Consider the following 27,983-nt stretch of genomic DNA (forward strand, 5'->3'; position numbering starts at 1 on the left):
CCAATACACTCTCCTTTTGCCTAAGTCAGCTAACAGCGATTTGTTTGTTTACCACTTGCAAAAAAAAAAAAAAAAGACTCATAACTCTTAATGCAGTGTCTAGTAATGCTCTCTAGTGCCCATTCAGTTCTTAGTTAATTCAACAATGAAGATCCAGGAAAGAAATAAGTTGCAGACAATATAGAACTCCCTTTTTAGCTCTATGAAAGCAGACAAACATTTCCTTTTCTTTCTCCTTCTTAGTGCTTTATCGGTCAGAAAAGTTTTCCCAAAGAGCTGTAACAAAGATACAGGGGCCAACAGTGGACTTCTGCTTCTCTTGCCTGTCACCTTCTCAGTCACACATTCTAAATGTGGACATCAATGTCACCTCCTCCCACCCAGTCTACTAGTTGCTTTAGTGGCTCCCAAGAGCTCTCAGGACTCACCAGGCAATGCGCCCCCCCCCCCCATGTCTGCTATCTATCTCTGTTCCGAAGCACAGACCTGGCAGGACACACTGGCCGCCTTGCTCTTTGCTTTTCCAATACACGCCTGCTCAGACACACGAGCTCATTTAAAGATGTGTATGCGGGGGTGGGACAGCAGAGAGGAGACAATAAGGAATGACCTTCTTCCTCAAGTGCTTTTATCTTTATTTAATTTAAAAGGTGTATTTTTAGAAGTTTTTTAACACTGTGTGTGCACATGCAAGGGTGTGAGCACGTGTATTGGTGTGTGCGCACCACTGCATATGTGAGGAGGTCAGAGGACAATTTGCAGGAGTTGGTTCTCTCCTTCTTTCCTTCCAAATGTGTGTTCCACAGATGGAAATCAGGTCATCAGGTTCTGTGACAACACCTTTATCTACTGAATTATTTTTGTCCACTGAACTTGTCTTACCAAGCACTTTTTTTAAAGACAAATGTCTGGAAAGAGACAAAACCTTACTTAGTCCAGGCATGCACATAGTTGTCTCTTCAGTAAGTACAGTTTTAGGGACTCTCACCCAACCCTTCTATTAGACTTACTGCTATTAGACTTAGCAAGCACCCCAGGGCAAAAAAGGAAGTGGTTCCGAAAGTATGTGACAGCCTAATTAGTTCCAAACTGAAACTACACATACCATTCCAAACTTCAGCAATTAGATTGATTACCAGAGGGAACTATCTGCAAAACAGGAGAGATGGACCTTCCCTCTGCAATTGTTCAAGCTTCTGCCATCTGAATGAGCAAGCTTATTCTGTATGTGGGACCTTTACCTGTGCCCACCATGCTGGACCTTAATAAGTCCTGTGAATTCAAAGGAGTGCACCTAATACTCTGGATATTCATCAACCATGTCATTTACTGTGCACTCAGGCCTTTCAGCAGCAGCATTACTGCTTCTGGAAAGTCTTATGAAGTTCAAGAGAAGATGGGACTAGCCCAAAATGAGGAAGAAGGACTTTATGTAAGAACTAGAACTCTGGGGCTGGAGAGATGGCTCAGCGGTTAAGAACACTGACTGCTCTTCCAAAGGTCTTGAGTTCAAATCCCAGCAACCACATGGTAGCTCACAACCATCTGTAATGGGATCTGATGCCCTCTTCTGATATGTCTGAAGACACTACAGTATACTCACATACATGAAATTAATAATAATAATAATGATAATAATAATATAAAAACAAAAACCAGAACTCCCACTCCCAGCCTAGGAGTAAGCAGCTTTTTTGACAGGCCCCCGGTGGCTCACTGCCTGTTTCTGTACGCTTTAATGCCACACAACAGATGTGAATAGTTGCAAAAGAGACTGTGACCTACAAATCCAAAAGATTTACTGACATACAAGTTTGACAACTCAGATTTAGAGATGAAGACAAAACTCCATTTGTTTGTTTTGAGACAAGCTATCTATGCATGTAGCCTAGTTGTCTGTCCTGGAACTTGCTGTGTAAACCAGGCTGGTCTTGAACTCATGGTGACCCTCCTACCTCAGGTTTTGAGTGCTGGGATTAAAGGCATGTATCCTGATGCCCAGCACGAGAATCAGTTTTAACAAATCATCTGTGGCCAAGTTGTACCTAGAACTAGACAATCTAAGGTAGAAGACAGTACTAGAAATAGAATTATTTCAATAAATTATACTATAGGGCTAGCAGATTAGTAAAACGCTGAGGAGATAAAGACATTGCCGAGCAAACTGACGATCTGAGTTTGATTCCTATATAAAGTTGGAAGAAGAAAAATCTCCAGAGTTGTCCTGACCTCCACACCTCTACTGTGACATGGAAATACACATGTATGCATACATACATACACACACACTCCAATAAATAGTAACACGTTTTCAAGAAATGTACCATAACTGCCAGGCGGTGGTGGCGCACACCTATAATCTCAGCACTTGGGAGGCAGAGGCAGGAGGATTTCTGAGTTCGAGGCCAGCCTGGTCTATAGAGTGAGTTCCAGGATAGTCAGGGCTACACAGAGAAACCCTGTCTTGAAAAAAACCAAATCCAAACAAACAAACAAACAACAACAACAAAATATATATACCATAACTTTCTAATATAGGATTAGTGCAATTTATATAACTCCCTTATATGTAATCACATTATACAGACTAAAAAGTTAAAACATCTAAATTTCTAATTTTAATTACACTTCTAATGTAAAAGTGAATTTCAAAACATAACTTGCAATCCACATTAGTTTCAAGTTGGAGTTCAATGCTACATACATCCATATCTAAGGTCTGAAAATTGTCCCACCTAAGACACGGCTTTGAATTTGCCCTCCTTCTCCCTCTAATTTATTTAAGGACACCCTTATTCAACAAGCATGAAGTAGATACTACCTCCGTGTAAAGCCTGAGTTAGTGGCTGGAGCAAAAAAAAAGCATCTGTTTGGGCCTGGAAACAGTAAGGCGTTACAGGAAAGACTCACTTGAAACTCACAATGGACACTAACATGAGTTCTTTCTTCTTTCTTTAGTTCCTTTTTTTTTTTTTTAAAGGTTTTTAAATTTTTATCTTACATGTATGAGTGTTTTGTCTGCATTATATGTCTGTGCACCACGTGTGGGCCTGGTACCTGAGGAGGCCCGAGGACGCCTTACATGCCCTGGAACCAGACTTATGTTGGCTGAGCGTTGACATGAGCCCTATGTCTGCTGAAAGAACAGTCAGCACTCTCAACCCCTGAGCTCTCTCTCTCTCACCCCCACTAATACTAGTTGCTACATCTGAACTTTTTGATGGGCTGGCAGTGCTACAGATCATGACCTCAGGCATGCTAGGCAAGCACATTACTACGTCACGACCAGCTCCAGATAAACAATTTTATTTTACCCTATTCTTCAAAAGTGTTAAGCTGTGTGTGATGAGGGTTGCTCATATTTGTAACGTCAATACTTGGGAGGCTGAGGTAGAAGAATTTTTTGTGAGTTCCAGACCAGTCTAGGCTGACAAGTCAAATACTGACTCTCTACCCTCTCCCCGGAAAACAGCCAAACAAACAAAATAGCCTGAGACGACTCAGTAAGAAAATACTGTTGAACTCAGGGTCTTCCTAAAGTGGGCTATAAAATTCCGCTAAGGCATGATAGAATTCAGAATTTGAACCTAACATGTTATACATTTGTTTTCACTAGCTTCTAACAGAGTCACCATCATCATCAGTGTCAGGAACATGAGACGTAACAGTAATGGCAATGTAATAGAAAAAAAACAGACTTTGTACCAACAGAAATCATGGGCATTTCTATATCAAGTCAAACTCATTATAGCTCTCTTGAAAGATTGTTTAAAACCATACCTATTTTTTAAATTATTAAAGTAATAAGACCTATAGATGAACTTTATATACTATGATAATAAAGGGCACTTACTGGAGCTGGAGAGGTGGCTCAGCTGTTAAGATTGAATACTCCTCTTACAGAAGACCCACATTTGGTTTCCAGCACTCAAGAGTCTGGCAGCTCACAACCACTTGTAAATCCAGGTCCAGGGGATCTGACACCCTCTTTTGGCTTCCATGGGCACAGCACTCATGTGCACATACCCCTATTCAGATATACATATAAACATAATTCTTAAAAATAAAAATAGGGGGCTGAGGGATGGCTCAGAAGAGCACTGGCAGCTCTTCTAGAGGACTTGGGTTCAGTTTTCAGCACTTGAATGACAGTTCACAACTATCTGCAATTCTAGTTCCAGGAGCTCTAATGCTCTATTCTGGCCTTGTTGGGCATCAGACACACATCTGGTGCCCAAATACATACACAAGCAAAATACCTATACACATACAGTAAATTTTTTAAATTAATAAATAAAAAATAAATCCTTGGCCAGGCTGTGGTGGCACACTCCTGAAGGCAGAGGCAGGCAGACCTCTGAGTTTGAGGCCAGCCTGGTCTACCTAGGGAGTTCCAGAACAGCCAGTGCTAAACTGTATACATTGAAAATATTTTGTTACAAGTACTACAATATAATTGACTTTTTTATAATGCATTTAATTTTGTATGTAAGAAAAGTATTCTACTGATGTAGTGCAGGCTCAACAGTTAAGACCACTGGCCACTCTTATAGAGGTCTTGGGTTCAACTCCTAGACCCCATGTGACAGTTCAAAACTGTCTACAGTTCTAGTTCCAGGAGATCCAATGCTCTCTTCTGGCTAGGCATTTAGGAAGTAGGAGCAGGTAGATCTCGATGTGTTTGAGATCATCCTGGTCTACATAGTGAGTTCCAGGCCAGCCAGGGTTATACACTAAGACTCATTCTCACAAAAACAAAAAAGAAAAGAAAATTACTTTAAGCTAAGTGTGGTTGGTTTATATCTGTGGTATCAGCATTTGGGAGGTAGAGACAAGAGACTCAGGAGTTCAAGGTTATTCCCAGTTACACAGCAAGTTGGAAGACAGCCTAGGCTATATGAAATTCTGCTTAAAAAAAAAAAGGAAGCAGAGAGACAGATAGACAGACAGACAGAAAGGTAGACAATCAGAAAGAAATAGAAAAGAAAGAAAAACAGGAAAACATGCCAGGTAGTGGCAGTGCACACTTTTAATGACCACACTTGGGAGGCAGAGGCAGGTGGATCTCTGTGAGTTAAAGGCCAGCCTAGTATACAAAGTGAGGTCCAGGACAGCTGAGGCTACCCAAAGAAACTGTGACTCAAAAATTGAAAAAAAAAAAAAAAAAAAAAAGGGAAAGCATTACTCTAAAAACAGACTTCATGAGGTTTCATCATACCCCAAAAAGAAGTCTGTTCTGTGACCATAAAATAAGCAAATAATCATATCCAAGGAGATCTCAAATATAAAGCCAAACCCACCCCTTTCTTGAGAGTCATACACTCATTTCTCAAGGATAGAGCAGAACCCATGCCACTATTTTTAGCAGCCCTCACATTAAGAGCGGTTTGTAAACAACTGTGAATGTGATGTAACAGCTCTGCAGACCAGAAGGACAGGGTCCCTCTAGTTCACTGGCTCACATCCTAGTTCAAACAGAGAAAGCCTCACACTAATCTAGCTTTCAACTTGTGGTTCCAGCAGTTAACCAGAGGGGTGGGGCAGGGGTGGGAGGGTGCCCTGCTGGACACCTACCTGGAAACTATTTCAAAACATAAACAACAACAATTCAATTTTTTAGTAAACCTAAACCTAAAGTAAGTATAAGAAATGGCCCCACTGGTAGTTTGACCACGCTCCACTGAGTCTATGGGCAACACAACGGTGACCTTTTTTCTGTCCTTTTTTTCAGGGAGGTCACAAAGGTAGCAGCTGGACTGGGAAGACTGGGATGTGAACATGATGGCATTATGTGAAACTCCCAAATAATAAATAAAAATATCATGTTGGAAAAGAAATAACCCTTCCCATAATCAGAATGAATTAGTGTTAACATCAGGGAAAGCAGCCTGGAACTTCAGGATCCAAGGCTCCACTCAGTGAAACCATGTTCCTTATGAGGAGGTCCCCAAGAAAAACAAACTCTCCATATTTATACAAGGAGAAATCATGAGCTCATTCTCTCTCAATCAAGTCACCATACTGAGTTTCACTAAAGCTGGCCTTGAACTCTCTACGCAGCCAGGGATGGCCTTGAACTTCTGGTCCTCAAGCCTCTACCACCCAGCTGCTGAACGTACAGGCCATTTTGCTAGCTTGTTTTGAAGGAAACAAGCAAATCAGCCTTGGTTTAAAAACCAAATTAAAAACAAAAACAAACAAACAAAAGCAAAAAACCAATCAATTCCCTAGAGAAGTTGAGGCATATTCTCTTCTAGTTCCTTCTTGTTATGTAGAACATATGTCAAGTACATGTGCATGAGTCCATAAAAAAGGTGTAATTAGTCAGACCAAAATATTCACCCAAACCCTAAGCAATTTCCACTTAAGAACCTTTCTGACTCTTTTTTCCCTCTTGCAAAGTGTACACAGTGAGAAAGGGTGGCTATTAGGTAGATTAATACAGTGTGTGAAGTTAAAACACAGCCCAGGCTAACCTAGGAGTCACCATCCTCCAGCCTCAACTTTCCAAATGACAAGATATACCCAACTACAGCTGGCTTTCAAATTCCTGTTAAGATTGTTTTGAGATTCATTCCCCGCCCCCCCCCCCCATCCTGAAGCTTACTATGGAGAGGCAGGCTGGTCTCAAACTCACAGAGATCCTTCTGTCTTTGCTTCTCAAGTGCTGAGATTAAAGGCGTGTTCTATCGTGCCTAGTCCATATCTTTTTTTTTTTTTTTTTTTAGACAAAGTCTCCCTATGTAATCCTGGCTGTCCTGGTACTCCATATGCAGCTGAGACTGGTCTTGAACTCAGAGATCTCCCTATCTGTACATCCCAAGTGCTGCAATAAAAGACATTTGGTACCACACCTGGCCCAATACCTTTTTATAGCAATTTGATTTGCTTGTAGCCTCTAAAAGCATCACTATTGAATAGAACACGACGATCCTATCTCTCCCTACCTCTATCTTATTCTTAGCAGACTGTTTTCTGTGTTTGCAGTTCTGCTGTCAGCTTTGTTCCTACCCTCAACATTTCTCCTTCCTCACTGCCTGTTCCTGGTAGTTTCTCCTCAACAAACTCCTATATCCTTATTGCTTCTATAACTATCACCAACCCTTTTCCAGTCTAGCTTTAAGCTCTCCCAACAAAGACTGTGTTTTAGTCCTCACTCATAACTAGCCATCTCAATTACATTCAAACAGCTTTCTCCAGATAAGGCCATCTGTTGGAGCCTGTGGCCAGCACAGGTCCCAGTTTTAACCCATCTCCATACCTACCTCCCTGAAGTTCCTTAATCATAGAATCATTACAGAAAGAAAAAGTCAAATAATTCAATCCACTGCTTCTCAAACTAAAAAAGCAACAACAGCAAAAAGCTAGACACGGTGGCATGTACCTTTAATCTTGAGGCAGAGGCCATGGGATCTCTGAGTTCAAGGGCACTCTGGTCTAGATGGTTCCAGACCCAGTAGAGATACATAGTGAGATCCTGTATCAATGCCTCAGAGCCAGCATTGCTGAGGCAGAGATAGGTAGATCTCTGAGTTCAAGACTAGCCTGGTCTACAGGGTGAGTTCCAGGACAACCAGGGCTACACAGAGAAACCTTGACTTAAAAAAACAAACAAACCCACAAGCAAAAGCAAAGAAACAAAAACAAAACACCATAAGCCCACCAAAAATTTAAGCCCAACTCAAAACACCTGTCTCAGCCTCCTGAGTGTCTGAATTCTAGTTGTGTATATCCACACTCAGTCTTCAAACTTTAGCTCGTTTTACTGCATACATTGTAAGATGTAGGAAACTAACTTTACAGCATCATTGCAAACACACCTGAAACCCTTTTCATGAACCCTTACTATGTGAACACAGTGGGGATTTCTACTCTAGACCAGTTGTCTGTATTTATTCAGTTGCCATCCAACTCAACTGGCTTCACAACCGAGCAGTAAACTGGGACTCATAGTTGGGAGGCATAATCCAACTCTGAACTTTCCGCTTACTAACGAAGAAACTAACTCAGTGGTGAAGTAAGTTTCTCACCCACGGAAGCTTGCCCATAAAATTCCAACTGTTGTCTGGTCTCACACCAGTGCGGTTTCCACCTAAGCCCTGTGCCGGGTCACTCACTCACTCACACTTTGTACACAGACACAACTTCAGAGCGCCACCCCCAATTCCTGATCTTACATTCTTCTCCAAGTCAGCCCTCAAAGTCACTGCTTGTTGGTGAGCGCGCCCTCGCAGCCGCTGCTTCATGGTCAATGCCCTCAGTCACTATCCATCGCTCAGTCAGTCCCCGGGTAGTCACTGCTGCATACTTACTCGGTCATGGTCTCGTCGCAGCCTCTGCCTCGTGCTCTCCGAGGTCAGAGTCCCTCGCATTTACTGCTCCGGGGATCGCAGACCCCTCACAAGCGGCCACCCCTGGGTCACAGTCCTCTTGGCTGTCATTGTACCTCGGTCACAGTAGCCTCCGGCTTCACACTTGCCTAGCTGTCACTGACTCACTCTTCAGTCACAGCCCCCTCACGGTCCCAGCTCGCCTTTGTCCTAGCAAGCACCCACTACCCCGGCTTTCATTACCTCAACTCCTCTAGGCTCCTGTCCCCTCGGATTCCTTCCCCGCGCCGCGTCACCGACTAGCGAAGTCAAATAGGTTGCGGGGAGACGCCCGGGAAACATCTGACCGGACTGCGGGCCGGAAGTCCCGCCTACCGCCCGCCCTCTTGTCAATTCCACCTCCGCAGTCCTGAAAACCACAACCTGGCATAGTAGTTCCGCTTCCAGCCGGGGCCGGGCGCGTGGAGTGACCGAGCTGAAGCGCTTGGCGGCAGGCGTGGGGGCAGCGGGCCCGGAGTTCCGGATGTGTGGCGCCTCCTGCCGCCGGGGCGCGCGCTCAGCCCGTGGTCTCCCGGCGTGCCCTGCGCCGCCCCTCGCCCTCTCGGCTAGGCTGGCTCCGTTGTCCGACCTCACCGAGGAACTGGGCCCGCTAGCTCCGTCGGGCGGACTCGGGTCTGAGCACACCCTCTTTCTGCCAGTTATTTTGACCTAGGTTGACTCAGAAAACGATCCCTAAAAATCGACCGGGGAAGTAGTCTAGCAGTAGAGGCTAGGGCACGGAGGAGGGTGTGGTCTAGAGGACGAGCTTCTACGGTGAGCTTTGAGGGGCGGGGGCGGACGAGGATTTTGTTTTGCGAAGGTTTCCCCCACACACACACTTTAAGGTTTTATTTGTGGGTGTCCACGGAGGTCATAAGCCGGTGACACATCTGGGAGCCGGAGTTAACGGGCCTTTGTGAATACCTGGGTGCTGGGACCTGAACTCTAGGCTTAATTGAACAGTAAGTGCTGCTAACTCTTAACGGCCGAACTGTCTCCCCAGACTTTTTGAGGGGAATTAAACGAATCTATTAGACATGGTCTTTGCTGTTGCCCAGACTGGCCTGCAACTTAAATTTTGACCCATGCTGGCCTTGAATTTGCAGTGTACCTCCTGCCTTAGCCTTCAGAATGCGGTCATTAGCCACCACACCCTGTGTGATTTTGTATCAATAACGCAAGTGGGTACAAGTGGGTACACTTTATAGGAGAAAATCTACCACACACTTAAGTTCAAATATGGCAGATAAAATGGCCCAAAAAAGGACTGTCTGGGGAAGATGGGCATCACATAGTACTTCAGATTGTTACTAACATAGAAACCTAGGAATCTTTTCATGGTGGTTGTTTTTTCTAGACAGGGTGTCACAGAGATCCACCTGCTTCTGCCTCTTGGGTGTTGGGATTAAAGGCATGTGACACCACCACCTTGCTAAAACTCCTAAGATTAAGGGGCTCCACTTTTCATGTACACTTGAAATTTCTCAGACCCTGTCACTAAACAAAAGGGATATACCTTTAAGCTAATGAGCTGTGTAAGCCATAGCTGAGCAAAAATAACAGGCCAGAAGAAACAAAAGCAACAATACAAAGAAAGTAATACACAGATTCAACTCTGAGTTTTTATAATGGTTCAAAATTTGAAATTAGTCCCTCAATAAGGAAAGGTCAAAATTCAAATGTTGTAACCTAATGGTATAAATGTAGCTATTATGAAAGTCATAAAAAAATGTAACAGCAATAAAAACTATTCATGACATAAGGGGTGAAAACACAATTTATTTTATAAATGATTTTTTTTTACATTTTATAAGGAATGATGAATAAAAAATACACCCAAGTATCTAGTCATCTAAAATACTAATATGAATTTCCCCCTCCTTTTTCTCCATATTTTCCAAATGTAGAAAGGGCACAGATAGCATAATAAAATCAAACCATTTAAACATATACAACTTAACAGATTTTAGGTACCAAAGTGCCAACTTATTTTTATTTGGTCAGGAAATTTAACAATATAAAAAGATTAAGGTTTCCTCAAAGTCACAGTCACTTTCCAAAGATTCAATAGTAGAAACAACCAAACGCTGCCACAACACAGAATAAGCTGTCCTAAAAATAAAAAGACAGAAAACAGAAATCCATGGTTTTAGTGCTGATGAATAAGTAGGTCAAGCTGGCAGCTGACATTGATTGACACTATACCAGATCCTTGTCAATTTTTTGCCCTTTTGTCTTCGGAGACTCTAGCTAGTAACACAAAAGGGTTCAAACTTGGAATGGTCTCCTGCTCAGCCTCCCTCTTCCAGGGATTGCAGGTGTGACCCTCTACCTCCTGCCTACTTACTCTACTCAGGGTTTGAATCAGTTCCTGAGCCCATACATAATGGACGAAGCATGTGGGCGATGTTACTGAGAGACACAGACACCACAGGCCTCCCAACGAGGCTGTGCTCCAGAATGATGTCTTAGTCTCCTTCCCAGCCCTGCTTCTCCCTGCATCTGCTGCCTGAAGAGATCTCCAGCTGTCTGAATAAACCACACAGATTCAATTCCTGTCTCTGTTCACTGGCACCTGTGAGCAGCCAGGCAGAAGGAGCTCTGCATTTCCAGTTACTTAACTTTGATTTTATAATTACTTGCATTTTTCTTTAGTTTTGAGAAGTGGCTTTAAGATAAAGCAGATGATTTTATTATTGAGAGTTTTGTTTATAGAATCTTCATCCAGATTCTTTTGTAGCTCAGAAAACTGAGCTATGTTTGAATGAACAGATAGTTCTAAACTAATTATTACTCTTACAAGGACTGTCAGACTGGATTTGGAACACGGGGTGGTTATGATGGGTTAATCTTCATTGTCAACTTGACTAGGTTTAGATTCACCTCAGAGACACTGCCCACAAGTTTGTGGGCGAATATCTGGAGAGTTTAACTGAGGAGGAAAGACCTGCCCTGAACACAGGGCCACAGCCACAAAGCTGCTGCCAGGCCTTCCTCACAAGAGCAGGCTACAGCCTGAACTGGAAGGCCTCAGCCTTTCTTAGGTTATCCAGGAACTCACCCTGTAGAGCAGGCTGGCCTCGCGCTCAGAGACTCTCCTGCCTCTGCTTCCAGAGTGCTGGTATCAATGGCGTGCACCACCACACCTGGCTACTAAAGGTAATTTATAACATGTACACAACTATGTTATTAGAAGCCACTTTATCATTTTCCTGCTTTAAGTAGAAATGTCTATGAATTCTGTTTGTATTTTTTCACAAATGGTAAAATTCAAAATAAAGCCACTGATGTTGGGCAGTGGTGGCACATGACTTTAATCCTAGCACTAGGGAGGCAGAGACAGGAGGATCTCTAATTTCAAAGCCAGAGTGATTTCTAGTTCCAGGACATCTAGGGTTATCCAGAGAAACACTATCTCCACCCCCATACCCTCCCCCAAAAGTGCACCTTATCCAGAAGTCTAAGAGATGTCTCAAAAATACTAGTTTCCTCAAATTTTAGCAGTAGTCTGGTATGCAATGGCCGTATGTTTCCAGGAAGGAGAAAGGAGTTTCCCGAGGACTTACGTTCATGAAAACATCGTGAGTGTAGTTGTCCGTGTCTGCATCCCAGAAACAGCGAGCAGCCATGCTAAAATGCCAATGGAGAATGGTCAGCAGGCTACATTTCTACTCGCCTGCCCAAGTGAATCCATTTCCTACATTCTGACAGGCCCATGCTTCCAAACCTTTCCATGGTACATGGAGAGAATTCTATTTGTAAAGCAATGTGTGCTAGATGGACAACCAGGAAGTACGGGAGTCATAGGTGACTATTTGCAACTAGAGGTGAGGGCCCAGAGCTTCTAGCCATCTCAGCACCCCAGCCAGCTGCCTGAAGACTTCAGGGCTCAATCTCTCTCAGTCTCTGGTTCTTGGAGTGGAGCGCCACTGTACATTTTGTATGTGTCTTTCAGAGGGCTTAGTTCTTGAAGAATAATAGGAAAAGAGGTCTTAACAAAGGACCCAACAGAATACTTCATCCAACCTAGTAATTTGTAAAAACCTATACAAGAAAGGGGCAACTCTGAGCTAGAATGAAGTCTTCTGACTTGCATTATTCTCAGACCAGTAAAATCAATGCTTTTGAGGCTGGGGAAGGAGGTAGCTACTGGGAAGACCTGGGCTATAGAGAAGCCCTGTTCCAGAAACAAGCAAAATCCAGCTAAAGTTCTGAAAGACTGTAATCCCAGCACCTGGTAATGGGAGACAGAAGATCTAGAGTTCAGGGTCATCCTCAGCCACATAAGTGTACTTAAGGACAGCCTAGGCTACAATAAGATCCTATCTCAGAAAAAAAAAATTCTTTTGTTTTTTTTGTTTTTTTCAAGACAGGGTTTCTCTGTATAGCCCTGGCTGTCCTGGAACTCACTCTGTAGACCAGGCTGGCCTTGAACTCAGAAATCTGCCTGCCTCTGCCTCCCAGAGTGCTGGGATTATAGGCATGCACCACCACCACCAGGCAAAAAAAGAATTTCAGAATACCTTTATAGGCATAATGTCTTTGTGCACTGTATAAAGATTATCCTTGTATTATTCAAATGTTGATTCCTCCATCCTGCTACCTGGTTTCAATCTGTCACAGCACTGTAATCATGCCAAGACTCTCCTGCTTCAGATTGGTGTAAACATTGCTCCCATTTATTCTCTTCTCAATAAAAGCTGATTAGCCAATGGCTGAGCAGAAGAGAGAAGAGAGTAGGACTTCTACCATCCAGAGGATAGAAGGGAGGCAGTAAGGGGATTCACCATAGGAAGGGGTCCCAGAGGCATCATGGAAGAACACACATGAAGCCTAGAGTGTCAGACCAATATGAAATTGCAATTAACACGGGATTTTGGCTGGAAGGTAGCCAGATCAGTTTAGATGTTTAGAATAGATCAATGACTGCCAAGGTATTGTGAGGTAAACTTTGTTTAAATAAATCTTGTTTAAAAAGCCAGGTGGTTTAGCACACCTTTAAGCCCAGCACTTGGGAGGCAGAGGCAGGTGGATTTCTGAGTTCAAGGCCAGCCTGGTCTACAGAGTGAGTTCCAGGACAGCCAGGGCTACACAGAGAAACCCTGTCTCGAAACCCCTCCCCCCCCAAAAAATACACTGCAAATCAAATACTCTGGATTGTCAGGAGGTCAGAGTCAGGCCCTGCTGACAAGGTCTGACAAGTAATGCTGGCATTCAAGCACAGAGCATGTAATCAGTGTCTTGACTAAATAAGAGATGACTCTAAAGACTTCAGACTTGGAACCCACCCAGACTTACTATTAGCTTTACTATTCAGTTGCTAGAACAGTTTACAGTTGCATCTGTTAAACCATCCTCATTTTTGCAGAGACATATGCTTACTGATGTATCTATCCACACAATGGATAACTCCCAAAAACACAAAGGCAAGAAAAAACAGCTACTCACAATACTCCTTCGCCCCTCTGTTCTCCAATCACCACTTGCACCACCATTTTATATCGGTCATATCCCAACTCTAGACAGGAAAAGAAGGTTATCTATGTTCAAGTACATAGTAAAATTACTTACTCAACATAAATTCTTCCACAATAGACATAAGCACTCAGTCCGCAGATACTTAAGGAATATGATAGTGAGGTTAGGGATCTGAGGCCTGGAGATAAACTCTAACGTTACCCTACAGTAAAACCTTAGAGCCTAACTTTGTCTAAATTTCTCGTCTGTTTGAGGCCAGCCTGAGCAGAGAAGATTTATTTTGGGGGTGAAAATAAAGAAAAAATAAACTTCTAAATATTAAACATGAGTGGCAAGTAACAGCCTGGGTGAGTAATATTAAGAATTGTCAGAGCCGGGCGGTGGTGGTGCACGCCTGTAATCCCAGCACTTGGGAGGCAGAGGCAGGCGGATTTCTGAGTTCGAGGCCAGTCTGATCTACAGAGTGAGTTTCAGGACAGCCAGAGCTATACAGAGAAACCCTGTCTCAAAAAAACCAAATCCAAAAAAAAAATAATTAAAAAGAAAAGAATTGTCGGGGACTGGAGAGATGGCTCAGTGGTTAAGAGCACTGATTACTCTTCCAGAAGACCTGGATTCAATTCCCAGCAACCACATGGCTGCTCACAACTGTCTGTAACTCCAAAATCTACTCACATATAGAGTATGTGCTGGTGGTGGAACACCAATGCACATAAAATAAGAATACATATTTGGGCTTGAGAGATGGCTCAGCAGTTAAGAGCACTGACTGCTCTTCCGAAGGTCCTGAGTTCAAATCCCAGCAACCACATGGTAGCTCACGACCATCAGTACAGCTATGGCATACTCATGTGTGTGTGTGTGTGTGTGTGTACACATATACATATACATAAAATTAATAAATCAAAAAGAATTCTTGGACTATCCAGACCCACCTTTAATCCCAGCACTCACAGAGTCAGAGGCAGGCAGATAGCTGAGTTCAAGGCCAGCCTGGTCTACAGAGAGAGTTCCAGGACACCAAAGGCTGCACAGAGAAACCCTGTGTCAAAACAAAAACACAAACCGCACATAAACACACACACACACCAAGCAAACACTGCAAAGTGTAAGCTCTTTCAGAATGCTCCCTTGTGGCCTGCCTTCCGGTGAGGTCTCTCGGGTTGTTTATAGCTGCACTTGCTCCTGTGTGGCTCTAGAGCACTCACTCATTTCAGCTGGCTTAGCACAACTAGTCCTCTTACGTAGTAGCACGGATACTATAAAATGTCCCTAACGTAATTTTTGTAATGAATTTAATCCCCTGAAAGAAATGTCAATTAACATTCATTAACTTTGTCAATTTATCATGGTATTCCAGTGTTTATTACCATGAATGACGTGTACCTTCTAAAACTGTTGTTGCTAATAATGCCTCGTTTTCCACTGAGTGTAGACTACAGAAATGTAACTTTATCACGTGAGTCTTACCATACTAAAGATACTATAAATATCTGTCATTTTCATGTACTAGATGAAAATGGAACACTGTTTTGAGAAGAAATCCTCCACTCTTACAGAGTGGCCTAGATGTTATAAAAAACTGTGGCATATTACCAGATAAATGAAGAGAAAGGAAAAAGTCCAAAGGAGGGCGAGGGTGAGTGACCGTGGTAGAGCGCTTGCCTGGCCTGCGGGAGGCCGGGGGCTCCATCCCTAACACTCAGAACATCAATGGCACAATATTAAAAATAGTGTTTTGGGGAAAGGCATGGTGGCACACCCCTTTAATCCCGTCACTCAGGAAGCTGAGACAGATAGATCTCTGAATTCTAGGCCAGTCTGGTCTACGTAGTGAGTCTAGGCCAGCAGATGTATACGATCAGACCCCCGTCTCAAAAAAATAAAAATAAATAAATAAATAGAAAGGAAAACGAACCTTAAGGTTTCTATTCCTGCACAAAAAGTCATGACCAAGAAGCAGGTTGGGGAAGAAAGGGTTTATTGAACTTACACACTTTCCACATTGTTGTTCATCACCAAAGAAGTCAGGACTGGAACTCAAGCAGGTCAGGAAGCAGGAGCTGATGCAGAGGCCATGGAGGGATGTTTCTTACTGGCTTGCTTCCCCTGGCTTGCTCAGCTTGCTTTCTTATAGAACCCAAGAATACCAGCCCAGGATGGCACCACCCACAAGGAGCCCTCTCACCTTGATCACTAATTAAGAAAATGCCTTACAGTTGGATCTGATGAAGGCATTTCCTCAACTGAAGCTCCTTTCTCTGTGATAACTCCAGTCAAGTTGACACAAAACCAGCCAGTACAACTGACCCATTGTAAACTTGACACAAAAATACATCACTATTAAGCCTCAACCCTTACTTTCTTAATCCATCCCCCAAGATCTAAATAACTTTAAAAGTCCCACAGTCTTTACATATTAAAAGTTCAGTCCCTTTAAAATATCCAATATCTTTTAAAATTCAAAGTCTTTTAAAAATTCAAAATCTCTTAACTGTGGGCCCCACTAAAATACCTTTTTACTTCAAGACAGAAAAATATCAGGGCATAGTCACAATCAAAAGCAAAAGCAAACTCCAACCATCCAATGTCTGGGATCCACTCACAATCTTCTGGGCTCCTTCAGGGGCTTGGGTCACGTCTCCAGCTCTGCCCTTTGTAGCACACACCTTGTCTTCTAGGCTCCAGCTGTCTGTACTCCACTGCTGCTGCTGTTCTTGGTGGTCATCTCATAGTACTTGCATCTCCAAAATACTGCTGTCTTCCGCTGCAACTAGGCTTCACCAATAGCCTCTCATAGGCTCTCTTCATGGTGCGAAGCCTCAACTCCTTTGCATGACCCCTTCAATCCTAGGCCATCAATTGTAACTGAGGCTGCAGCTTCACCAGTGGCCTTCCATGGCCTCATCATAGTGCTGAGCCTCTGCTGCTCTTCATGACCCCTTCAGGCCTTCAAAACCAGTACTACCTGGGTGACTCTTACACATTACCAAGTCCAGCTGCAGCAAGAGGTACAACCTTGGCTATCTCTGGAACACAGCCTCTTTGTGCTCTCAGAAAACACTTTCCAGAAGATTCACCTCAGTGATGCTGGTCTCTTCTTAATCACCGCTAATTTCTTAGTTCTAGCTAACCAGCATCAATAGATCCAGTAATGCAAAGGTTTCGCTTTAGTAGTTCTGGTATCTTGTTAATAATCACAGCTGATTCTTCAACCCCAGCTAACCAAAATTACAGAATCTTCACAAACTAAACAGCAACGGCCCTGATAAGAGTCTTTAATCGTCCCTCTGAAATTTCACAAGCCAGGCCTCCATCTTCTGCACTGTTCTCAACATTATCTTCCAAGATTCTACAGAACATCCCACAGAGCTCTTAACATCTTTTTGCTCTACTAGCAAAAAGTTCCAAAGTTCTCCCCAAAACATGGTCAGGTTATCACAGGAATACCCCACTTCTGGTACCAACTTCTATATTAGTCAGGGTTCTCTAGAGTCACAGTAAAGGAATTTGATGATTTAGAGTCTGTAGTCCAACTCACCAACAATTGTCAGCAGCAGCTATGAATGTAAGTCCAAGGATCTAGCAGTTGCTCAGTCCCACAAGGCAGGCAGGCAAAGAAGAGTGAGCCTTCCTTCTTCCAATGTCCTTATGTAGGTTTCTAGCAGAAGGTGTGATCCAGATTAAAGGTGCGTACCAACATGCCTGGATCTGGGACTTGCCTTAATCACCTGGGATTAAAGGCCTGTACTACCCTTGCCTGGGCCTAAGCTTTTCATAGCCACTACACCTCAAGATCAGGATCACAGGTAAGCCTTCCAATTCTGGAGTGTAGTTCATTCCAGATATTCCAGTCAAGTTGACAACCAGGAATAGCCACCATACCAAACAAAAAAGGGTTTGTTAGCAAGAGACAAAAGCACAAAATGTATTATGTAGATGTTGAGTTTGACAAGAATGGAGGGCTAAAGAAAAAAGGAGTTAGCCGGGCATTGGTGGTGCATGCCTGTAATTCCAGCACTTGGGAGGCAGAGGCAGGCAGATTTCTGAGTTTGAGGCCAGCCTGGTCTACAGAGTGAGTTCCAGGACAGCCAGGGCTACACAGAGAAACCCTGACTCAAAACAAATCTGAAAGAAAGAAATAAAGAAGAAAGAAAGAAAGAAAGAAAGAAAGAAAGAAAGAAAGAAAGAAAGAAAGAAAGAAAGAAAGAAAGAAAGAAAGAAAGAAAGAAAGAAAGAAAGAAAGAAAGAAAGAAAGAAAGAAAGAGAGAAAGAAGGAAGGAAGGAAGGAAGGAAGGAAGGAAGGAAGGAAGGAAGGAAGGAAGGAAGGAAGGAAGGAAGGAAGGAAAGGAAAGGAAAGGAAAGGAAAGGAAAGGAAAGGAAGAAAGGAAGAAAGGAAGAAAGGAAGAAAGGAAGAAAGAAAGAAAGAAAGAAAGAAAGAAAGAAAGAAAGAAAGAAAAAAAGAAAAGAAGAAAGGAAAGAAATGAAGGAAAGAAAGGAAAGAAAGAAAGGAAAGAAAGAAGGAAAGAAAGAAAGAAAGAAAAAGAAGGAAAGAAAGAAAAGAAAAAAGGAAGGAAGGAAAGAAAGAAAGAAAGAAAGAAAGAAGGAAAGAAAGGAGTTAAGGATTCAGCAAGAGATGGGCCTACGACAGCCTGGGAAGGTACTGAACTGACAGTCAAAAGGTTGTGGAGAAAACCAATCAACAAATAGAAGGGAAATACTTTCATTGTTGGACAGTGTGGTTCCCTATAATGCTTTAGTGCAAATCTTTACTCTTTCCCACCATCTGCAAAATGCCATCTAAGTAAAAGCCACCAAACAGTATAGAATTCTAGAAATGCAGAGTTTGCATGATAGGGCAGGGCAGTGCATGCCTTTAATTCCAGCACTCAGGAGGCAGAGGCAAAAGAATCTTTGAGTTTAAGGCCAGCCTGGTCTACAGAGTGAATTCCAGCACTGCACAGAGATACCCTGTCTCAAACCAAACAAACCAACAAACAAAAAAGGGGGCGAGCAGAACAAATGGGTACAACTGGGTGTTTAAAGGGAACATCATTTCTACTTATAGCCCATGTTACCTTTTAGTTTATCTTTAATCATTCTGATAGACGTTTTGTGAGATGAGGCATTTCATCTGGAGAATATTCAGCACTTGCCAATTCTTCCTTGAGCACAGTATGGATGCAGTCTTTAACCACAGAGGGTCTAAACCTAAGTCCAAGAATACCTAAAGGTCAGCTCAGAGCCTGACTTGCCTTCACACTTAAGCCTTTTTGATCATTAGCCTTAATGGTTTTTGTTTTGTCTTACGTTACACTTTTATTATAAAGGTAATATAAACAAGCAAACAATTCATGTCCCACATCTACATCTGTGGCCTTCACATATTCAGACCGAAATACATCCCATGTGGAATAAGCAACCCAAGATCCTAGGACAAGGTAGCTCGGCTGGCTAAGCATTTGCCTGGTGTGTTGAGGCTCTGGGTTCTTTCAGCAGTGTCACACATAAAATCAGACATTCCATATTCAGCTTCTAATAGTCTTGTCTTGCCTAGGCTAGGTCTTTATAGAGTCCTCTTGGCTCAGTTTTCCAGGGCCTCAAGTCAAAAACCTGGGAATCAGTTTTGTTGGTGAGTAAATTCTACCTGTTCTACCTTCAAAATAATTCTTACCAAGCTACCATGTCCATTACTCCTAGTCTCAGTCTATAAGGACTGAGTCCCTGGGCTTTCTTTTATTTTTTAAGATTTACTTATTTTTATCTCTTGTGTATAAGTGTTTTATCCACAGGTATGTACAGAGAGCCCTTGGAACTACATATAGGGATGTTTGTAAGCTAACATGTGCTGGAGGGTGAGGGTGGGGTGAGGGTGATGGGACAGACAGGTTCTCTATAAAAGCAGTACACCAGGTGGGCCTTGACCTCAGATCCACCTGCCTCTGCCTCCCCAGTGCTGGGATTAAAAGCATTCACCCCACTGTTTGGCTTTCATTAGATTTCTAGGGTTTAGGTTTGGGCTGTAACTCTCAGTGTTGTTAAGAGTAGCTCCTGAGGAAGCTCAAATCTTGGATTCAGTCCCCAGCATGCACACACACAGTAGTGGTTCAAACCTGTAATCCTAGCTTAGGTGCTATAGGCAACAGGACCAGGAATTCAAGCTCATCCTCTCTGTACTGGAAGTTTGAAACCAATCTGAGGTACATATGATCTTGTCTCAACTTGATCTGTTCAAAATGTGGCCATATTAAAGTACTGCATCTAAGGGTCTGGAATGTAGCTCACCCTTTCATGAGGCTGTTTTAAGTCCTCAGCACTGACCTAGCCCAATATTATTATCTACTTCTTCCCTTAAGCTGTTTTTTAACATTTATTTTGTGTTGTGACATGGCATGTGTGTGGGAACTGGCTCTTTCCTTTCACTGCCTAAGTCTTCAGGATTGAACTCCGGCCATCAGGTTTGAAAACAAGTGCCTTCCCAGCTGAGCCATCTTACTGGGCTGCGGCCGCCTCTTCCTTTGGGTTTTTTTTTTTTTTTATCATTTTATTTTTATGTATGTTTGCCCTGTGTATATAGGTGTGTGACTCCTGCTGCCCTTGGAGTTACAAACAATTGTGAGCTGCCATGTGGGTGCTGGGAACCAACGCTAGGTACTCTGCAGGAGCAGCAAATCTCTCCGGCCCCTGCTTAGGTTTATTCAGTCTTTCATAAAATGCTAAGCCTCTCGGATCGCTGGCACGTTTGTTACTAACATCATTCTTCACTGTTTACAAGAGAAATACAGCTCAATACCATTCTATATATTTAGAACATTTACTGAGATAACAGAACATGCATTTTTCTATATTCATGGAAAAACTGCCTTGTAAAGTTGCTATGGAAATATAGCCAAAGCTCCTCTATCTTTTTTTTTTTTTAAGGATTTACTTATTTTATGTTTATGGGTATTTTGTTTGCATGTGTGACTAAGCACCACAAGCAACTTCTGCCCACAGAGGCCAGAAGGCAGCATCTGATCTTCATGTGGGTGCTGGGAACTGAACCCCAGTCCTCTGGAAGAGTGGCCAGTGCTCTTAACCACTGAGATTTATCTCCAGCCCTCCATCATGATTTTGAGACAGGGTGTCTCACTGGGATTTGCAGATGAAGCCAGGTTGGCTAGCCAGGGAGTCCTAGACTCTACTTCTCTGTTACTGAGATCAGATTTCCACCACTGGGATCACAATGCACAATGACTTTTTACAGGGGTGCAGGAATTGAACTCAGGTCTTCATGCTTTCAGAGCAAGCACATGACAGAATGAGCTATCTCTACAGTCCTTCACCAACCAGGTACCCGCCTTAAGGGGTTGGGAGGGGATCCTCTCTTGGGCCAGTTGAGATGGCTACCTGAGCTCAATCTCCAGGATCTACATAGTTCTAGAACAGAATAGAACTGAACCAATTCCCAAAAGTTGTCCCCTGATCATAAGTAGCATTCGTGCACCTAAACACTCAACCACATGCACAAGCACCTTTTTTTTCTTTTGGAAGATGACTATCCTACAGTCCAAACTGACCACCCTCTTCTAGCAACCTATTGAGGTGGCGATCAACGCTATATGAAAAGGGCTTTGTAAAAGATCCAAATCAGGTGCCAGAAATAAGCGTATCCTGACACAGGTATGCACACAGTAACCCTAGGAGCTTCTAGTTTTCCTGTCCCGCGCGCGCACCCCCTAAGGCCTCCGAGAAATCAACCACTTCCACAGCGCCAGTTTAGGCTTCCGGTAAGACCTGCTGGTCAAGCTGCAGAGTTCGGTGGTGGAGAAATTGCCACGTCGGAATGCCAAAACCAGCTGAATCCCTTCCCCAGCCCTGCCCCTCTCCGGGTCCCCTTAGGGACGCTCGCACTCCCAAACGCCCCGGCCCCACTCCCCACATCGCCCTCCGTGCCCGGCCTGCTACGCGCCTTTGCTGGAAAATGGGCCTCAGAATATAGGTGTTCTCAGGCTCCCCTGAGTTCTTGTCGACCTCGCACATGCCCTCGGAGGGGCCGGCCGATAGGGACTGGCTGCGGAAGGACACTGCCATATCCCGGCGTCTGGATCCAGCAGATCTCTAGGAGGGAGGACGGCCGGGCGGTCGCGGCTGCTGAAGACCCAGGAGCGCGTCGCTAGGGTAACGGGTCGCTCACGTGACACGTGGAGGGCACCGCTGCGCCTGCGCACTGGCTGGAGGCCGGGAGCCCGCTGGGGAATGAGTACCAAACAGAGACCAGGACTTTTTAAGAAAAGTTAGGCAACCGAACACCCGCCAGTGAGAGGCAGGACCAAACCCAGCCTAACTTGCTTTTGTTTCTCTATTTTTTGAGACAGGATGCAGTTAACTCAGACTGGCCTGTAATTCCTGCCTCCGTCTCCCTGGGTTTGAGTTAGCAGAGTTATCCGTGCCAAATTTTATGGGTGCTGGAACCCTACTAGGTCACATCTGCACATCTTCCCTTCTGGGTTTGGACAATTTGTGAGTTAAAAGTAGGAGACAAGTAGAACTTATACGTAATTTTATAGACAGGGTTTCTCTACATCGTCTTGGCTGTCTTGGAATTAACTGCGTAGACCAAATCGGTTTCAAACCCCCCGCTGGGATTAAAGGTGTTGGCCACCAAGCCCAGCACTCATTTTTGTTTTCTTGGTTTTAGTTTACATTTTTGTCATACAATATATTCTTATCACGCTTTCCATCCCCACCTCCTCGTGAGGTTCAAAGGAAAGTCTCTAAACTCCAAAAGACAGCCCAAATATCCAGATATAAGCTCAAAGTGGGTTATAGTATTTCTAGCTGTGAGATAAAAGCCCGCATTACTCAGGAGATTGTGAGACCAGTTCCCTTACCTCTGGTAGAAGGGACGTAAGTCTACCCAGGCTCCTGGAAGATGGCCCTGGCCACGTCCTGTCTGTGTCCTAAGTCTACTTCTTTCCTTGTCTACTCTGGACTATTTCAGATGCCTCTGGCTGTTTTCTCATATCTACAATAAAAACTGGAATCATATCACGTGGGCAGTCTCTTTACCGTGCCCCCTTGACTATTCAAGACCCTTTCCCTCAGCGGGGGTGGGGTGGGGTGGGGGCTGGGGGGAAGCCGGGCATGGTAGCACATGCCTTTAACTCCAGCACTCTGTAGGTAGGGGCAGGCAGATTTCGAAGTCCGAGACCAGTCAGTTCTTCTTGTTTGTTTTTTTCCAAGACAGGGTCTCTCTGTGTAGCCCTGGCTGCGCTGGAACTTCGCCTATAGACCAGAGGTCTGCCTATTCTATTGAAGGAGTTCTGTTAGGTCCCGAAGAAAACCAAGACAAGTTTCCCTCAGTATCTGTGGCTCCTTTTTTTTTGGGGGGGGGGGGATTTGGTTTTTTTTTTTTTTTTTTTTTTTTTTTTTCTGAGACAGGGTCTCGGAAACCAGGCTGTCCTGGAATGTAGACCAGGCTGGCCTCGAACTCAGAAATCCGCCTGCCTCTGCCGCCCATTGTGCTGGGATTACAGGCGTGGCCACCACAGCCGGGCTCTGTGGCTCCTTCTATCACTCTCACCCGACTCCCTACCCTAAAGCTCTCCAACCCAGGGGCTGGGCTTCGTTACTATTCCCTGACCAACACCCCACCCCACCTCCTGCTCGATACCCATAGAGCCGCCATTTTGGCTGCATCCCTCTGTGTTCCCATGCAGTCTCTTAGCCCTCTGCCCCTCTCTCCTCTCTTTTCTGCTCCTCTCTTCCTCTCCCTGCTCCCCTTCCTCTCATAGCCCAGTCTATTCTGCTGCCCATGGTCAGTCTGGACTCTTTCAGATGCCTTTGGCTGTTCTCTCCTTCATATCTATAATAAAAATCTTTCTCCTCAACCATACCTAGCAGTGGTTATGTCTGCTTTTTCATTCAAGCTGCAAATCAGCCGGGAATACACAGAGAAAGTCTGTTAGGGTAAGGGAGGTGAGAAGGGCTACAATGCTGCACTGACTGTGTAACAGGTACTTGTGATGCGGAGGGACCCCTGGGAGACAGAAGGTGTCATGGGTAGCCATTATGTCCCTTCTGTCAAAGGCAATGACTGTTCTCTTCCTCAAATCTACAATAAAACCCTTTGGCAGGCTCCTTTAGGCAGATAAAACCCGGTTTCACAAGTACCCGAGGAATGCTGACTTTTATCAAATCGCCAGAAATCCTCCTATAGTTCAGGTTAAGCTCATTACTAGATATCTTGACTGACTTTTGGAATTGGGGAATTAGAGTTTCCTTTAGACCTGACGAGTTCATTTTGTGTTGACCAACTGCTCCTAAGCATGAAGTCTACCCTGAAGTATGGCTATATACCCAGTGAAAATCACTGGAGGAAAGTAATTTTTCCTTTACAGAGAGTATCAATTGCAGACATCCTCTTGGTCAGGGGTAGCAGCCTGTGTCCATTTTTACCCTTAAGTGCTGAGACCGTCTGGCTTGAACCCACAGGTCTTGTGCATACTTCCATAGTCTCTGGGAGTCCTTATGTGTCTCACACATGTTGTATTTGGAAGATGCAGCAGGTTTCGTTGGAACCATCCATCACTTCTGACTCCGAGTCTTTCAACCACCTCTTTGTAATACATCCCTGAGCTCTGAAGGGAGAAGTTTGATGAAGATATCCCATCTAGGACTAGTCTTTAAAAGTCACACTCTGCACAGTGTCCATTTGTGAGTCTCTGTTTTAGTTTTTTATCTACTACAAGAAGAAGCCTTGAGAGGACTGAGGCTGACTCCATGACAGGCTTCAAACTGGAAGTCCAGGAGACTAGGCCTAGGTCTGTTTCCCAGAACTAGACAAGTTCAGGCAACTCAGTTACTGGAAAAACCACAGGCTGCAGGCAGCCAATCAGAAGCTGCCTGCCACCTGGCCTGAGGCAAGAGCAAGGAGTCAGTAACAATTCCCAGCACCCCACACCTCCCAAGCAAGGGTTCTGGAATATACCCAGAACCCTAGCCAATCCCACAGACCCCCACACCCCTAGAGACCAAGCCAACAAATCTAGATAAAGGCCACCTACCCTTCCCTGGATTTCCCTGGATAATGTGCTTCAAATTGGGCTGCAAGCTCACCTGGGTGTCTCCATCTTGGTAAACGGTAGACCTCAACATGCTGGACTTCTACAGAATAAAATGTTCTTTGGTTTTGCATACTATTTGAGTCTAGGGTCTCATTCTTCATCAAATCATGGACTCTTACATTTGGAGGCTCGTATGGGATTGACTGGAGCACCTACCCACCCCCACCCCACATACAAATAGTGGGGTGTTTTTCTGATTGATCTTTTTTTCTTTTTTCCCTTTTTTTTTTTTTTTTTTTTTTTTTTTTGGTTTTTTTGAGACAGGGTTTCTCTGTGTAGCCCTGGCCGTCCTGGACTCACTCTGTAGACCAGGCTGGCCTCAAACTCAGGAATCTGCCTGCCTCTGCCTCCCAAGTGCTGGGATTACAGGTGTGTGCCACTACTGCCCGGCTGTTTTTCTGATTGTTAAGTCTGGGCAACCAGTTGTCTTTTGTCTTGTCCATCTCTGTGTTTGTGTTTGTGTTTTGTGTTTAATCTGGAGGCTGAGAAGGACAAAGCATATTTTGTCATCTGCCCAGGCACAATGGAGAATGATTCCAACCCCCTTCTAGAAGCTGGAAAACTTGCTAGTTTTCATCTGATTTCTGAACTGGCTAAGGGTCTGTAGGCCTCCTGTGCACAGGGAGGAAGACCATCTGAGAGAGCCTTTTTGTTTTGTTTTCATTTTCCTGGGAGTGTACTTTTGTGTTTGTCTGTGTATAATCCATTTTTGTTTTTGTTTTTATTTTTGTTTTTGTTTTATTGTCCTTTGTACAATTTTTCTTTGATTCCTAGGATAGGACAGGCACAGAGCACTTCACTGGGCTTGTTCCTGAGCCATATTAAGGACTTTTACCGAGTCACAGATATAGGTGGAGGTTCCCTGTGGAAAGCCACGGCTGTATTCGCCATTACGAGATGGCACCGGCTTCCACTGTGCCAGCTCCGCTTTCTTAGTGGACAAGCTATCTGCACAAGTGCAAGAGTATCTTCGCGCGAGATCTCTGCCCGTCCAGGGGCATTCAAATGAGGTCATGAGTAAACAGCCAATCAGGTGTGTACATGCCACGCCAAGGGGTATATAAACAGCATCCACCTTGGGCGTGGGGTCTTCCTCCACGAAAAGCATCAATAAAGGCTTGGCTGCAGAAGGATCCTAGTGTCCTGCGTGCGTTCTTGCTGGTGAGACGAAAAGCGCGGGACAGTTCCCTAATTGTCTGGATAAATAAAGCCGGCAGAAGCCAATCACTGGGCAAAGATATAAAAGCAGATTTCCCGGGTCTCAGGAAGAAGGGGAGGAGATGACATAAAGAAAGAGCTTTTTTGGCTAGGCTGTGGAGTGGAGAAGACAGACCCTGTAGGCCTGTGGGCTATTAGAACCTGTAGTGGCTTCTACCACCGGATGAATTCTAATATAGAATAGCTGATGAGTTAGGGACAATAGATTCTGAGCCCAGCAGTTGTGTCATCTGGCTGATTTTAAAATATTAAGATTGTGTGGTGTTTTCCATTTGCAACAATTCAGATGGGCAAGAGAGAGGACACAGCTGTGGGGTGATTGTTGGCAGTTGGCAGAGCCAGCAATGGGGGGGGAGAGGTGGATGGTTGGGGTAGATAGCTGCTCCTGGCAGTTGTGGGAAAATGTATTAGCTAGCAGCAGGGGCTGAATAGGTGGTAGGCAGGCAGACAGCTGCTAGTCCCAGAGCCTAGCCAGAGCAAGTGTGCCATTTCTAAAATTACATGCTACACAAGGAAGATTCAGGTCTAGATTTCTCCCCTTCCCCCTCCTGCAAACTAGCCATCTTTTGCAGGAACCAATGGCCCACTTTAAAGTAGGATGGCTCAAGAAGGGAACTTTTCATCTCCCCACTATTTACAGGGTGAAGGCTAGGGGCCGCTGGGACCAAGTGCCACATATACCTGGTAGAGAAGCTCCCTATTTGATGAGAACATTTTTGTCACCAGCCTCACCACTTCCACTCTTCTTCCTCTATAGGAGGGTCAGCCTTGGCCCCTGCCGTGCTCCTCCCTTCTGCTCTCAAGGAGGATCTCTGTCCCCTCCTTATGTTCCTGCCCCTGCCCCTGCCCCTGCCCCTGCCCCTGAAGTCTACCCTGAAGTATGGCTATATACCATACTTTCAGATGCCTCTCCAATACAGTCACACTGGTGGGAGGGGTTTCATTCAGCCTATGATTTTGAGGAGACACAGGTCTGTTATAACAGTAAACTTGAATTTAGAAGTTAGGAGGTTGGTCAGGCAGTGGTGGCACATACCTTTAATATCAGAACTTAGGAGGCAGAGGCAGGCACATCCTCTGAGTTTGGGGCCAGCCTGGTCTATGAACTAGTTCCAGGACAATCAGGGCTACACAGAGAAACCCTGTCTTTAAAAAAACAAAAACAACAATGGAAAAAAGAAGTTAAAGGGTCATCCAGCTGTGTGTTTAGGATTTGAAAGCTCGTGTCATCTGGGAGTCCCTGTTAGGATTCTGTCTAAGCTCCTCCCCACAGTTCCCTGGCAACAGCCAGGTAGGCCTGACCTACAATAAAGGGGGATGCTCATCCCCTCCTCTCTCTCTCTCTCTCTCTCTCTCTCTCTCATTTCTTATTCTCTCACTCTCAGCTTCCCTCTTGCCCCTCTTGGGCTCTCCTCCCCTCCCCCTTCTCTCCACAGGGTCATGGCCGGCCTCTGCTTCTCTATTCTCTCCCTCTCTCTGCCTTTCTCTGCCTCTACTTCCCCCTTAACTCCCCTCCCATGCCCTGAATAAACTCTATTCTATACTATGCTATGCTATACTATACTATACTATACTATACTATACTATACTATACTATACTATACTATACCGTTGTGTGTCTGGTCCCTCGGGGGAAGGGATGCCTTGGCATGGGCCTGCTGAAACACCCCCTTCCCCCACACCGCCATAGAACAGATTCTCACACCTCTTTCTCTTTTTATGATCACAACAGTCCCAGCTTCTCTATCTTAACATATGACCAACTTTTATGAGTTTTTTTAAAAAAGATTTATTTATTTATTATGTACAT

The 27,983-nt window shown here is 44.3% G+C and overlaps 2 protein-coding genes across 3 annotated transcripts in view; both read right to left on the minus strand.

The window, feature by feature from the left end:
- Pcyt1a (phosphate cytidylyltransferase 1A, choline) overlaps positions 1–8,794 on the minus strand; it is a 45,742-nt gene extending 36,948 nt beyond the window's left edge. Inside the window, exon 1 of one of the 2 annotated variants that reach the window (XM_052157965.1) lies at positions 8,574–8,794. The gene's annotated coding sequence lies outside the window, so the exon portion shown is untranslated. The other variant, XM_052157967.1, reaches the window with a different exon arrangement.
- A 1,334-nt stretch (positions 8,795–10,128) lies between these two features.
- On the minus strand, positions 10,129–22,024 carry Dynlt2b (dynein light chain Tctex-type 2B). The gene is given in 6 exon segments (XM_052158784.1): positions 10,129–10,481; positions 11,936–11,999; positions 13,818–13,887; positions 18,926–18,946; positions 18,949–19,058; positions 21,799–22,024. Coding segments are annotated over 6 exon segments (435 nt in total). The 5' UTR covers positions 21,921–22,024; the 3' UTR covers positions 10,129–10,433.
- Between the last annotated feature and the right edge of the window lie 5,959 nt (positions 22,025–27,983).

This window comes from Apodemus sylvaticus, chromosome 15, assembly GCF_947179515.1.
Source record: "Apodemus sylvaticus chromosome 15, mApoSyl1.1, whole genome shotgun sequence".
NCBI classification, from domain to species: Eukaryota; Metazoa; Chordata; class Mammalia; order Rodentia; family Muridae; genus Apodemus; species Apodemus sylvaticus.